This window comes from Cyprinus carpio, chromosome A20 (assembly GCF_018340385.1).
Source record: "Cyprinus carpio isolate SPL01 chromosome A20, ASM1834038v1, whole genome shotgun sequence".
NCBI lineage: Eukaryota > Metazoa > Chordata > Actinopteri > Cypriniformes > Cyprinidae > Cyprinus > Cyprinus carpio.
Window position 1 is genome coordinate 1,031,902 of NC_056591.1, and position 16,307 is coordinate 1,048,208.

The 16,307-nt window shown below is 41.8% G+C and overlaps 1 protein-coding gene across 1 annotated transcript in view; it reads right to left on the reverse strand.

The window, feature by feature from the left end:
- LOC109079377 (mediator of RNA polymerase II transcription subunit 23-like) overlaps nucleotides 1-16,307 on the reverse strand; it is a 64,009-nt gene that overhangs the window by 42,713 nt on the left and 4,989 nt on the right. The window contains exons 3-11 of the mRNA XM_042777210.1: nucleotides 11,236-11,323; nucleotides 10,915-11,039; nucleotides 10,652-10,763; nucleotides 9,853-9,951; nucleotides 9,685-9,786; nucleotides 9,527-9,596; nucleotides 9,319-9,431; nucleotides 6,067-6,162; nucleotides 632-829 (exon numbers count right to left, since the gene is read on the reverse strand). Coding sequence (XP_042633144.1) covers nucleotides 632-829; nucleotides 6,067-6,162; nucleotides 9,319-9,431; nucleotides 9,527-9,596; nucleotides 9,685-9,786; nucleotides 9,853-9,951; nucleotides 10,652-10,763; nucleotides 10,915-11,039; nucleotides 11,236-11,323 — 1,003 coding nt within the window. The remainder of the gene's footprint in view (nucleotides 1-631; nucleotides 830-6,066; nucleotides 6,163-9,318; nucleotides 9,432-9,526; nucleotides 9,597-9,684; nucleotides 9,787-9,852; nucleotides 9,952-10,651; nucleotides 10,764-10,914; nucleotides 11,040-11,235; nucleotides 11,324-16,307) is intronic.

Genomic DNA, 16,307 nt, shown 5'->3' on the forward strand with positions numbered 1-16,307 from the left:
CAGTGTATTTTCTGTGAGTTATGACCAGTGTGAATATGCAGAGAATGAGAGGACAGATTATCACTGAATAACAGCTTAACCTATCAACTCTCAGCCACATTCTTTTCCCCCCCCAACCATCACATATTTTAGTAATCATCCTAAATTAGATATTGTAGGAAAGCTTAAATTCTCATCCTGTTTAAACCCTTTTGAAATCTGACATTGTGTTTTCATAGAAATGTACTTTAAATCCCTTTGGCAGGCTCCTCCCCCTAGTGGGCGGCGTCAAATGTCATTTTACAAAATTGACTGCAATATTTACAATCAAAACTTTTTCTTATCTTGACAAAACAAGTATTTTTTGTATGTTTTGTTCCCATATTTTGTGACAGAAGTAATATTGTGAATAAATTTGTGACATTCCAAAAAATTTAATTCAAAGAGCGCCTAAGCAAAATTTCACAGGAACCTACATTTTTTTGATATCAACTTTAAATTTGGAACATAACTTAGATTTACAGTTTTAGATGAACTATTCCTTGAAGCCTCTGAAACACATGTGAGTGGACTAGCGACTAAAGTGAAGGGCTTAAATGCACCATTTGGGATATGGACCAGTGTGAGCGACCCCCCCCCCACACCGCTGCACCTTCTGATGGAGCGACTGCACCATGTGAGGGAAGCTAGCGAACTGGAACAGAACGAAGAAGATGAGCTGGCTGGAGAGGTGCTGCCACAGGAGCTGACTGGTGCCGCCGTCAAACTGCTCCTCCGTCTCGGACTGCTCCATGGCGTACACCACCAGATCCACCAGCTGGTCCTCCAGAACCGGACACCTCTGCTTGTGCTGCAGGAGGGCAGAACAGCGCACAGAAGCGCACTCTTACACAGACCACAACCACTGCAAACACACCAGTAACATACACGACCTGAAGCACACGTGATCTGGATCTTATCTGGAGTCCTAGAGAACCCTCAATGTTCACCAGACATTCCCCATACCTTACTCTTCAGTTCATTACATACAAGCTGGATAGTTTAGCTCAAGTACTTTAGTACACTAGCAGGCATAATACTATCATTTTCTGTGGAAATTAGGAATCAGAATCTATCCGACTTCCTCTTCATTACTTCAACATGACTAGTCAGGCCAAGCTGATGAGCCCTGAACAGGCATCACTGGATCGCAGGAGGGTGCTAATGCATTTGGGTTTCTGAGCAAGCTTATTATCAGAAACTAGCTTGAAGACATAAATTTTATTCGCTTCATAATCACAGAAGACTTTGCAAAAGAGCCAAACTGAAAGCAAAATGTTAAATTTATACAAATAAAAAAAAAAAAGTTAAGCTAAAATGACTTTGTTTTTAATATTGTCAGCTGGATGGTCTGATTTCTGATCTCTCGGCTTTAGACCACAGAAGGGCTCGTCTGATTGACATGTTCAACATCTAACCACGGTTCATTTTTGTACATGTTGTTTGGGACACAACTTATCCTATGATGTCACCAAAATAATAAACCAGCATGCAGCAGAGTGTGTGTCAACTCAAATATCACGGCACAGCAGGAGGGATGGAAGATATAATGTTAAGTTGATGAAAGCGACATCAAACAAACCTCTTAGATATACCATTAAATATATTGTACTTTATAGTGGTGCAACAAATGAAAACAAATTGTGGTGCTAAATTAGGTTAAGGAGTAAACAATAGAATTATTTAAATACCACAAACAAAATAAAACTAGAAACAGTAAAATCAAAAACAGTGTAGTTAAAAAAAGGAAATAATAATAAAAAAAAAAGTGTCACTTTTTTATACACCGTTCATGAAATAAGAGCCTTGGTTCTGAAATGAAATCCAGCAGTTTTATGATTTAGTGATTTGAGTAGATTAATTTTCATGAATGTGTTTTTGGAATAAAGAGGAAGTTTAAAGTTCTGAAACCTACTGTATGTTCTCATGATCAAACTCCTTTATTCCAGAAGATCAAAGAAACAGAGTTACTCTGTCTGTTACATTTATTGCAACTCTGTTTCAGTTTGTACTATTCTATTCTTCACTTTTATTCTTCATGTCTAACCAGATACAATATGATTTCTGATACATAAGCAGCTATAATGTAACGCAGGGACACCTACGGACAGTCTGCGCATGATGAACATGAGTGTATTCACTGAACACACAGATCGTTTTCAACACGGACTCACGATGGTCACAAGAGATGGCCTTCAGAGCACACACACACACACACACACACACCCATGAAAGCAGGACATGAAGATGCTCACAGAAGTCCTGATCGCAAGGAGAGCTGCAGCATATCATCAGAGTCAGATCAGCGTTTGAGGGGCTGATTGTCAGGAGAGCGCCCCCTGCTGCTCGAGGGTCAGGAGGGCAACAGGTGCACGTGATGCGCTGCAGCTTCCCAGTGAGGTGGCATGCAGGGACTGATCTATCAGCGATGCTGGGGCGCTGGGTGTGTCTACACATCGCTGTGGCCATTCATACAGACATTAAAGACCCCATGAAATGCAGAAAACCAAAACCCAGAAACTAGTATTTTAGCACTTCCGGTTACATCGTCTTAAAGTCGCTGGGGATTTTACTCAGCAAATCCATCAAGACATGAACGTCTTAATGCTGGATGTGTTTCAGCTTTTGTATTTTAATTGTGTTGATTGTTGGAATTGAGTGGTGCATCAAAAATGAGGATTATTGTGATGTTTTTATCAGCTGTTTGGACTCTCATTCTGACGGCACCCATTCATTGCAGAGCATCCATTGCTGAGACACTGCAAAAACAAATCAGTTATATCCCCTTGTGATTTTTTTTTAAAGCTTTTACTTGTCTTAAAAAAATGGTTGCTAACTCGTCGTCTACTCACTCGTCGTTCTATAAACTCATAATCACACTATTCCAACTCAAACTTTCAGAGAAAATTTTTAAATAAAGGCTGAAAGAGTGGTGTGTATCTTAAAGGCAGATGTTGAAGTCATTTGACTGCGGTGTAGTTTGTTTATAGCCGAATATATTTAGGCTTCAAAATTCATGAATTTGTGTTGATTTGTGAAGATTATCAGGATGATCTAAACCTGCAAGAATCATAAACTTGTGTTGGACACAGAGCTTATTTTTCTGCAGTAATCTAAAAGCCAATGGAAAAACCCTATTGGGATTTTATGATGCAAACGTACAGATTGACCTTCAAAAAAACAATCGCTGCAGCGCTCTATTGCTGGGTTTTTTAAACGGTGAACAGACTTAAGTTCAGAAAACTTGATCTTTTGATGGGTTTTTCATACGGGGCTCCACAGGTGCTGTTTGTATTTATTGGTGGGGGCCATAAACCCATGTGATGTCATCCATGTTTTGGTCTGTTTTCCAGGAGGAGAAATTATTTAAATTTTAAACGTGCATGTCTGCTAAAACCATAATTTGTCAATGTTTAGGGGTAGATGAGCTCAAAGTGAATAGACATTAGCTCTGAACTAAAAGACACGAGGCTCTGGTTTGATTTCATGGGGCCTTTAGAAGCAGACGGCACACAGTTTAACAGCACCAGTTCCTGTGCAATCAGAATGTGCAATATTTTCATTTTTCTGCTTCTAGCAGCACAAATGCATCCATGTTTACAGATCAGAGATTGGGTTTGTGCTTAAGGAGCGGTTTTTCGCTGCATGTGGGAGTGAAGCATCTGCACTGAGCAGCACACAACACCCAGAGAGAGCCATCAACACCAGCAGAACACACACACACACACACACACACTGAACGGCACCGCCACGAGACACACACAGAGCATGAGCCGATCAGGGCTTGAAATTAACAGATTTAGGTATTAAGTGTCTCTACATAATCATGCCTGAAGGAGGGACAGTGGTGTGTGTGTGTGTGTGTGTGTGTCCCTTCCTCAGCTGCACCGTGACTTACTGGACTGTGTCTGTGATTCTAGCATGGATTAATATTAGTGCAAACACAAGTGAAAGGGATCTTTCACTCAGAAATGATCCTTCTGTCATCATCTACTCACCCTCATGTCATTCCTTTCCTCTGAGAAACACTAAAAATTTATTTTCAGAAATGTCTCAAAAAAATATTTTTTGTCCGAACACTGGAAGTCTTCAAAATACCTTCTTTCTGTTCCGCAGAAGAAAGTTAGAAAAGTTTATATGACGTGAGGGGGACAGTAAATGATGACAGAAGGATCATTTTTTGCGTGAAAAATGTGTTTAATTTGGATCCATTCATTATTGTATCAAATCACACTATTTAATTATTAGTTTGTCATTTCTTATCAGTGGATGGGAGGTCAAGGGTCAGTCTCAGGAAAAGGCACCATGTGTGTCCCTGTGACCTACTACTGATATAACTAACATTATTATTACTATTGATCATCACACTATTATTAACAGCCTGAACTCTGCTTTGTGTGTGTGTAATATTTGTGTTTTTATTACTATTGTTTGTGTGTGTATTATTTATATATGATTGTAAGTTTCAATGCACAAAAACAAAATTGGAAAATAATGAATTATATCTATATTTTAAGCCTTTTTAAATTAAAATATTTCCTAAGCAGATTATAAATGTAACATTTCCCCCTTTAAAAGATGATTTAATGTTTTTGACTTCATATCTAAAGTGGTAACATCATAAAATTTTTGACCACAATAGTTCAAAATCAAGTTTCATTGTCTTTATCAGTATTTCATTAGTATCACACTTCATCTCTACAGGCTTAATAGTTTGTTTTTGTTTTGTTTTTTCAAAAGATGAACATATAGTAACCATAAGAATAATGACTGTAATATTGTGGCATGTTTACTAGTTAAGCTATTATTGAAATGTTTACACTAATGTTCAACCCTAAGACATTTTGAATGGATTATTAATTATTTATGACCTAACTAACTATGTCTTAATCATAATGTGTTATTTATTACAAGGTACTTCCAGAAACTCACACATGCATAAATAATTAACAGCATCATATTGACAGAACCAGAATGTGCTATAATCTATTGTAAATTATATGAATGCCAGATGTACTGTGATGAGTTAGTGGAGCTAGCAGTGCTGTGAACACATATATTGGTTTGGTTTGGTTAAAAAAATAGTTTAAAAATCAACTACCAGGAACACCAGGATGAGGGGCTAATGTGAGGTGAGAAAATGTGTTTTCTTCAAAGTTTGGCAATTGCATTTAAATAATAAAACTAAATAACAACAAAAACACTGAAACCTTTTAGCTTTAACGGCACCGTTTCCTGTGATTGACCCACATACCATAACAGTTTAGAAGACTTTTCTGATCTAAAATGTAACTGAAAAGAAACAGAAAGAGTTTAACTTTGGGAAAGAGAGAAAGCAGTCTTGAGCAGTTTGTCTGAAAGTGCAGAACATTGGTGTGGAAAAGCTGATTGCTCGCGCCAGTCAGTAATTTCAAGCCCTACATTTGTTTTCTGGTTTCACTGGAGTCGTTCTTCATCAGTTTCAATAGTAATAAGATGGAACTGTTCGGTTTGGCTATGAGGAGGCTTCCAGAGTCTGGTTAGTCACAATACAACAGTAAGATTGTGAACATACCTGAGCAATGTTCAAGGTCTAGAGCACTGGAGGAGGAGGATGGACGGGGCAAGACAGAACAAAAATAAAGGAAGAAAAAAAAGAAAACACAAATACAGTGACTAGGAGGCCAGCTCCAAGTAACCCTGTCAGTCAAGCCAAGCCACACCCCCAGAGACAGGTACGAGAGGGACAGGTGTGCGATACTCCCTACCAGACAGCAGGCACAGCACTGGCCCAGAGCGCGCAGAGAGAGAGAGAGAGAGCAGAGCAAGAGCGGAGCGAGAGTGAGATCTGGCGGCTCACAGAGGAACTAGGCTAGTTTGGCAGCGAGTATGGTGGAGGCTGGCCAAAGGCACTCAGTTAGTTTGGGAGTGAGTATGTTGTAGGATTGCAGCACATAATCTATGCAGTTTTGTCAGCTTTTCATCACAGAGAAGGGGATGGACATCCGAGGCAGAGGAGGGAGAGAGAACACTGAAAGAGACAGAGGAAAGCAGAGAGGGGGGGGGTACCTCTTTGTTGATGCCCAGCATGTTGCACACCATGTCTCTGGAGTACGGCTGCTCCAGCACATACCTCAGCAGACCCGTCTGCGGCTCGGACAGCTCCTACAGGACACACACACACAGACAGACACACACACACACAGATAGACACACAACCACACACACAGACACAGACACACACACACACAACCAGACAGACACACACACACACACACACACACACACACAGATAGACACACAACCACACACACAGACAGACACACAACCACAGACACACACACACAAACACACACACACAACCAGACAGATACACACACACAAACACACACACACAACCAGACAGATACACACACACACACACAGATAGACACACAACCACACACACAGACACAGACACACACACACACACACACACACACACACACACACACAGATAGACACACAACCACACACACAGAAACTGAAAGTATAACTGAAATATAAATAGAAGCTATCACACACACACACACACACACACACACACACACACACACACACACACACACACACACACACACACACACACACACACACACACACACACACACACACACACACACACACACACACACACACAGACAGACACACACACACACACACACACACACACACACAGACACACAACCACAGACACACAGACACACAACCAGACAGATACACACACACACACACACCCAACCACAGACACACAGACAGACACACACAGACAGATACACACACACACACACACACACACAGACAGACAGACAGACAGACAGACAGACAGACACACACACACACACACACAAACACACAAACACAGACAGACACACACACACACACACACACACCCGCTGTGATCTACAGACCTTCAGCTGCACACACACACACAGACACACAACCACAGACACACACACACACACAGACACAAACCACAGATACACACACACACACAGACACACACACACACACACACACACACAGACAGACAGACAGACAGACACACACACACACATATAGATGTATTCTCGGTGTGTTAAACAGACAGACAGACACACACACACACACACACACACACACACAGACACAAACAGAGGATAAACACACACACACACACACACACACACACACACAGACACACAAACTGACACACACACACACACAGACAGACAGACACACACACACACACACACACACACACACACACACAGCAATCACATTAGAGGAGGAACAGCTTATTACATTCAGATGAAAATACATGAAAACTAATGCTGCATTACAAACTGTATATTAATAATAAATTGATGTTGCAATATGGCTTAATGTCTAGCCTAATCACAAATGCTTTAATTAAATAATACATTGCCGATTTCAAAGTGAAGCAGGTTTTTTTTTACTGTGCATTGAGCCGCTCTGACGTGTAAATGATGAACACAATAACACGGTTCACTCAGAAACCAGCTGTGCAGATATTTATTTGCCCATAACATTTACATTTATGCATTTAGCAGAAGCCTTTATCCAAAGCGACTTACAGTGCATTCAGGCTATACATGTGTGTTACCTGGGAACTGAACCCATGACCTTTTACCACTGAGCCACAGGAACATAAGCATCCACAAAAAAAGCTTGATGTTTTACTTTTGAAAAGTAGTAAGTATTAGTACTGTAATTTTACTATAATATAAATTATTAGTATTTTTTATTAAACAACTGTTTTCATTTTATAATGATAGTATTATTGCACTATTTTGTTTAATGTTTTTATTTAATATAAAAAAAAAACATTATTTTATAGTCATATTGAATGGGTCTAAACACTGGGAATGTGGCCGATGAACACTCAAGAGAACTTCTTGGTTTGAGATGGTTTATGTCATGAGTACACCCACACATCAACACCCACATTTTACTAAAAATACGGTTCACACTCAAAAGAATTTATGTAATTTTTGTATTTTTTAAGTCAAGTCATCTTTATTTATATAGTGCTTTTAACAACACAGATAGTGTCAAAGCAACTGTACAGCATTAAATAGGAAAATAGTGTGTCAATGATGCAAAAAGGGAGTTCATCATTGAATTTGATGATGTCATAATCCAGCTCACTGGATGCAATATATATTTTAAAGTCAGTTTTTCCAAAATCCTAAGGGCCTCAAATGGTTCCTTTTTTTTTTTTAAGCCAGTTTTATAGGCTGAGGAGGATTTGTCATTCTGAATCAGACTTTACTGAGAAATCGATAATCATGACAGTGTTCATTTTTGGCATTTTTGATTTAGTCTTAGTCTTTATCTTGAGATGAAAATGCTTAGTAGTCTTAGTAACATTTAAGTCATTTGAGTCTTTCATAGTTTTAGTCGACAAAAAGTCATTGCATTTTTGGCAACTTTTAGTCACTACTTTTAGTCAATAGTTTTAGCCAAACTGTAGTTACCAAAATGTATTTTGGTAGCTATTTTTATATGTAGTCTTTAAACTAAAAATCATTAATTCTTCTCTCTTTAGACCAAATCAATTAAGCTTATGAGAAATTTGAATCAATTCAACACTGAATTTAGAAAAACTTGAATAAATTATGACAGTTTTCATTTTTGGGTGAACTTTCTCTTTAACAGTAGTGAAAAAGGAGCAACTTATAAAAAAAAAAAAAAAAAATATATATATATATATATATATATATATATATATATATATATATATATATATATATATATATATATATATACAATAAGGCAAACACAATAGAGATACAAATTAAACGAATTTTTTAGATACAGTAGGTTTTATTTAACATGTATACATTTATTTATCATCTTTTGTTGGTTAACATTAATGACAGATAGGTATTAGGAATGCCATTGTTTCAGATCGCTGGTTCGCGTTTTATCAGCCTATCCATCCACTGCAGCTGCTATATTGACTATGCAAACGCCCCTTATCCGATCGCAATCGAATGACCGGGACGCACATTTTGAAGGACAAAAGCCTATAGGATGCAATTTGAATGTCTGGTAGTCCTCAAATAACATTATAGTCCAGTCTCGTCTAGTTAACGAAGACGCGGCATAAATTTCGTCATAATTTCGTCATCAGATATTATTTTTAGCTTGTCAATGTCTCATCTTAGTCACAGAAAAAATTTTCCTTAGCCAATATTTTTCATTGTTGTCTTCGTTAACGAAATTAACACTGTTACGTGAGCTTCACTGGTTATGCTGTGAGGTCGAGAGTGGTACCTTGTCATAGGGCAGCATGCCCCTCAGCGGGAAACACAGAGTGCTGGGGTCCAGTTTCCACGAGCTACAGATGACCCCAGAATTATTAACCACTGGGAGAAGACTGCAGCGCCCTGAAACACATTCAGACATTGACACACCGCCGCAGGGGCTCATGGGACACTTATTCCACCACACTGTGAGACGAGGATGTGTGGGCGCGTCTTACCGCAGATGGAGTTAATGCGGGCGGTCGGTCTGAAACTATCAACCAAGTCAGATATCAGGCTGCCCAACAGCTGAAAAGAAGCACACATTTTGGTTTCATTTGGTGATAAATAACTGATAACAATCATCCTACATCAGGAGTCTGAAGGAGTGTGTTACCCAGTGTGAGAGCGCGCCCTCCGGATACAGCTTCCTGATCTCCGTCACAGCGAAGTACGCCGGCAGCAGACAAGCATTGCGGTCCAGTATGTACTCCACCACCTTCACACAGGAAGATTAATCACACTCAGCAGGAGCACCATCATCTGTCTGTGGACTGGAACATACTTCTCGTGCTGCGAGCAGCTGCTGAACCACAGCCGAGCTCATGAAGTTCGGCACGGTCTGAATCTTGTCCATCACAGCCTTCAGCAGATCCCTCACGCCCTGACAAACACACGCAGACCACAGAGAATAAAGAGACACGCCCACGCTTTACTGATGACTTCTGGAGCTGGCTCACACACTTTTGCTCTTGATTATGCAAGGGATAATTAATATACAGCACCAAATCAGAGTAAAAAATAGCTACGACTACTAGAAAACAACTGGAGCACAGTCTGACCTTCAATAATGTGTTTTTACTCAAACACTACATCAGATTACTAAAGAAATCAGCTCCCATGATTGACATTTCTTCTACTATTACACTATAGACGCAGTTTCTCGAAGCGACAAAGGACTCTTTCTGCGAGTCACACTTTTACTGTTTATGTGCATAAATTAATACCTTCAACGTTCAGCTGTTATAAATATATCCAGCTCTACCACACTTACATGAACAAGACATACTGTACAACTATTTTTTGTTTATATTGTTGCAGAATTTTCACTATATTATCACTCCGCTCTAAATGTGGAAAATTCGGCATGAAGGTGTTTTAAACATTAACGTTACGTATTTCTGTAAAGCTGCTTTGAATCTACGTGCACTGTGAAAAACATCATACAAAATAAAACTGACTCAAATGTCAATCTATGAATTCATAAGCACACTTTTGCTGTAAAATGATGGCATGTGATGCAGAACATTAGTGTTTTTTTCAGTTTTCAGCCGATTCGAACTCATGCGTTGTTTGTTTTTCACCTTGTAGTCGACTCCTCCGATGATTTTGCGGATGAGTTTGAAGGTCAGAGCCCAGAGCTGAGTCCTCTCCCACTCCAGACTGTCAGAGCTGACCAGAGCCTGACACACCATCCTGCAAAACAGCGTTACACAGCGCCCTTCAGTCAGAGACATGAACACCCTGATCATTAAACACAGCCCGGTCACTCGGATCCGGTGTGACTCCAGGTTTAGCAGCAGACTGGTTTATGTCCCGGGATCAGACTCCAGCGTGGCGTGTTCACCTGGGAGGCAGCAGGCTGGTCTCCACCGCCGTGGCCAGACAGTCATAGAGGAAGGCGATGCGTTTGGGGCTGTGCTGACTGTGAATGAAGCGGACGATCCACTGCACACACTGATCATGTGACTCCTGCAGTGACATCACACACACACAGCATGTTAAACAGCTTTCAAAACACATCTGTTCTAAATGCCCACTAAAATATGACTTTTTAGGAAGAAATCGGACAATTTTGTAGGCTATATGGGAGAGTGGGTAGCTAAAAACTGATATTATAATTCAGGGTGTATCCACAGAAACACGTTACAGATGAAGATGAGCTGACCTGAGGAAGAGTGCTCCAGTACTGCCTGAACGCTCCTAAACAGCTCACCAGTCTGGCCCTCTCATCCTCCGGACTGTCCATAAACCTGCTGCAGATCACACGCACACATATAACACACACACACACATTATATATATATAAAACATGCACACACACACACACACACACACACACACACACAAGCACACACACATTATATATATATATAAAACATGCGCGCACACACACACATACACACACACACACAAGCACACACACACATAACACACAAATAACATATATATAACCAGGGCTGGGGAGTAACGAAATGCATGTAACAGCGTTACGCATTGTAAGAATAAATTGTATATTCTTTCCTTCGAGATCGCAAATATAATTTCTGTTTCAGGTTGGGCTACTGAGAAGAGGAGATCAGGTACCCGGGACCAAAGAGTGAGACACACAGTGTGCAGTTCATTCTAAGCTCAACTTTATTGTGCATCGTGTGTACAGCATTTTGCAGAAGTGAAACAATGGACCGTGTGGAAAATACAAGCTGAATAAGCTGAACTAACTCCATTATGTAATAATCGGATAAACATGTTATATGAGCAAGGATCAAGTCTAGCACATCAACTTTTAGCACACAAGGTCCCTAGACACAAGATGTTCATGTGGACGAACAGAATCTCACACGTATTTAAAATACAAAATATGAGTAACTCTATTTCGTTATAATTACATTTTAAATAAGGGGTAATCAGATTACAGTTACATCTGAAAAGTATTTTAGATTACCAGTGATTACTTTTATTTTGATGTTATTTATTAATTTAATATTTAAGTAAACAGTTTGGGGATACCAAAGAACCAATACAAAGAAACTGCGTGCAGCAGCTGTTCATTTAGCAACTCCTAGTGAGTGTGCATACATGCTCATCATCACGACACAGAAAAACTCCTAGAATTCACACTTTGCATTCAGTTAACAGATCCATACGAATCATGCATGAAATAAAAGTTTATAAAGTCAAACGATAGCTTTATGTGCTTTACAGATGAACTTGTCTTTAAGTCTTTATTTATTCGAAATGTTCAATAATAGATAATCTTTAACTCGGTAATGCAAGTTCATGATCCGATTCGTGAACAGATGATTCTTTTGAGTCAATCTTTTAAAATAATCATTTATTTTGTTTAACGAAACCAGTGTGGGAACCAACTGTTCACAAACTGGATGGATCTGAGGTGCAGGGCTCGCAAAATCTCTAGCCGGACGTCCCGGGGCTATTGTGTTTTCCGGTCGGGCTCCAAAGTGTATCACCGCCCTGCCCGACGGCTATCGTGAATAGCCAATTCAAACGTTTTTAAACCATTCGAAGCACGCTCTGAGAGCAGTGTTTCAGACAATGCGCATACACAGAATTGATTCATCTTTCGCGTATCCTTGCTTCTGAATGAACACATACACACAAAATTATTTCAAAATAATTGTCTCTGCAAGTATTCTCGTAAAAAGAGTCGGTTATAACTTAAATGAACGTATACAGTGGAGAAAGAAATCATCTCGGTTACGTATGTAACCACAGACCCTGAATAGGGAACGAGATGCTGCGGATACATCACTGTATGGGAACACCTATGGTGTCTGAAACCCTGTACCATCCCGCCAATTTCATTGGCCAAATAGAGCTTGGCACCACCCTACGCATGCGTACGCATAGTATACCTGGGTGCCGCACGCTATTTCGCTCAGATTTCATGAACTGAGGAACGCTATCAAGGTACGGAGCGGCCGGGACCGCAGCATCTCGTTCCCTATTCAGGGTCTTTGGTTACACACGTAACCGAGATGTTCCCTTTCATAGGTCACTTCGATGCTACAGTGAAGTCACCGTATTGGAACCTTATACCATAACACCTGACGTACCTGAGATAGCTGGGATCCAAGGAAAGCATCTGCTCAAGAACCCGGGAGCCAGGAGCCGTCCTCACATCCAGACTGAAAAACTTAACAAAAAGTGCTCGGTGAGGACCATCCTGCCGCAGCACAAATATCATCCATTGAGGATCCACTAAGAAAAGCCTGCGATGAAGCCACTGCTCTCGTGGAATGAGCTTAATTCCTAAGGGCGAAGCTAGTCCGCGTGCCTCATAGGCTAAAGATATAATTTCCATTAAACAATGGGACATGCGTTGCTTTGTGACAGCATGGCCACTATTTTTATGTCCAAAACATATGAACAGCTGGTCGGACTCACGCCATGGAGCTGTAAGATCAACATTAATCTTCAGCGCTCTGACAGGACAAGACTTAGATCTTCTAGCCCCACCTCTGCAGGGGAGAAAGCTTCCAAGACCACTTGCTGAAAGTGAAAGGGGTTCGACGCGACCTTAAGGACATAATTAGGCCTCGGTCGCAGCAAAACTTTCACAAACCCTGGTGCAAGTCCATGCACGAGGGCGAAACAGAAGAGCCTGTAAATTCCCAACTTTCTTGAGGGAGGATAAAGCCACAAGAAGAACTGTCTTAAAAATCAGGATCCCTTTTTTTTTTCAGTTTCCAAGGGCTCAACGGATGCCCTGATAAACCATCCTGTCTGAGGGACTGCTCCACTCTGTCCAGCCGTATCCTGGATAGCACCGCTGGAATTTGTCGAATTGGAGGAAAAGCATATAAGGTGGTCCTGGGCCAATCGTGCACTAACATGTTTAAGCCTGGGGCGATGGAGGGCATAGGGAGAACCATAGTGGGCAATGCGTATTCGTGCTCAATGCGAAAAAGTCCACTTTCGCTTCCAAACACTCATCATATACGGCTCACCGTTTGGGGGTGCAACCTCCATTCCCCCTCCTCCAGGCTCTGTCTCGAGAGCAAATTCCCTCCGAAGTTTAAGTGCTCGGGGACATGAACCGCTCGGATCGACAGAAATCTGTTCTGAGACCAAAGAAGAATATTCCTCGCCAGCCTGCACAGGGGGCGAGAGTGTAATCCTCCTTGATGATTCAGATACGACACAACTTCTATGTTGTCTGACCTGATTAACACATGACGGCCGATCAGCAGACTCCAGAAATATTTGGAGAGCTAGAAAAACTGCCAGCAATTCCAACCTGTTTATGCCAGCCGCTTTGTGTCTCCGTCCATACTCCGTGAGCTAGGCGTCCTTGACAAACAGCTCCCCAACCAGTCAACGACGCGTCCGTCATGACAGTCTCAAGGCAAACACAGTTCAAAGGAATTTGGTTGAGATCCAAAATTTTATTGTCATAACTCACCTCCGTGTCACCGAAATTGTTCAATGTGGGAAACAACGGGGTGAAATCCTTTGGCTTTTCGTCCACCACTGAAATGGGCGCATGTGAAGCAAGCCCAGACGGATTACAGGGGATGCTGCTGCCATTAGACCCAAAAGTCTGAGGCACAAACTCACCGTCACTGAGCGACCTGCTTTGAAGTGCCGCAGGCATGACGTGAGAGACTGAACTCGCGGGAGAGACAATCTTGCCGTCATCACGTGAGACTCCAAGTCTATTTCCAAAAAGGTTATCTGCTGAGAAGGGATAAAAACACCTTTCTGGAAATTCGTACGTAAACCCAGGCTGCTGAGATGATTCAGCACAAGATCCCGATGAGAGTGTGCTTGAGTCTGCGATTGTGCTAACACCAGCCAATTGTCCAGGTTATTTAATACACAAACTCCCTGGAGCCGCAACGGGGCCAGAACTGCGTCCTTGCATTTTGTAATTGTTCGAGGAGCTAAGGCTAAGCCAAAGGGAAGAATGCGGAATTGATATGCTTTGCCCTCTAAAGCGAATCTGAGGAAATTCTTGTGTCTCTTGTTGATCTGAATGTGAAATATGCATCCTTCAGATTGATCGTGACAAACCAACTGTTTGGTTAAATCTGAGACAATAGACTTAACCATCAACATCTTGAATTTTCTCGGCCTGAGTGCATGATTCAAACGGCGTAAATCCAAGATTGGTCATAAACCGCCACCTCTTTTCAAAATAGCGGCTGTAAAAGCCTGACTCCATCTGAGAGGGGTGTGCTTATTCTATAGCCCCTTTTCTCAGCAGAGATGACATCTCTTGACACAGCCTGCGATTTCCTTTGAATTCACAATCGTGGGAAGAATTCTGTGGAAAGGAGGCGGGCCTTTTCAAAACTGAATGGTGTATCTGTGACGAATTGTGCGTAACACTCATTGCGAAATGCCGGGCAAGTGTTCCCACGCGGCCCGAGAAAGCGTTAATAGTTTCAAAACCTCCACCTGTGGCTGCAGTGTCTCCACATGCGTTAGAATGACCGAGCACAGAAGCTTGCGGCGTCCGCAAGCGAGGGAAACGCATGTGTCAAAGTCGCTGCGTTTCATTGTGTATAATCCTGAAGCGTATCCACGGCAGGATTTAATCCAACAAGATAAACATCGGGCCACGCCGCTAGCGAGAACGTGGCAGCTGTGTGGGCCGTCATAAATGGGCCTTCTTTGTCAGCCCTTTGGGCCGTCCCTCGAACTCTGAAGGCTGGATTGGGCAGAGTGTCTGAGGGGGCGCTCAAAGTGGTAGCTCGATCCAATGCTGCTCGAGGCGCCTTTTTGGGGACTGCAGTGAAAGTGTTGGATGCGCATTAGCGGTCCAACAGTGTTCTCTAGTGGAGGGCACAGTCCCTGACAAACAGCAGAAGTATCAGGAACTGCTGTTAGCGGCCTGAGGACGAGAGGCTTTGCCGTCAAGCTCAAGTCTAACTTTTTGTTGTGGCTGGCGAGCCGGTGGATAAGCTCTTGGACCCCAATCCTTACGAGGGGGTACCATAGGTGAAGGCTCCTCCCATGAGGTGATCCGTTGGTGGTGGGAGGATGTTGAACGCGAACGCGCCGTGGGCGCCTGACGCCGTTCAGTTTCTCTGGGTCTGCAAGGAATCAGCTGGCAGAAGTGGCTGATTGCTGCTTCGCTGCCCTAAATTTCGCCACCACCGAGGTTACCGTCTCTCCAAACAGACCATCCTTGGAAACCAGGGCATCCATAGAAAAGAATTGTCTTTCTAAATGTCAGTGAGATTAAGCCAAAGGTGGCCCTTGACCGTAAAC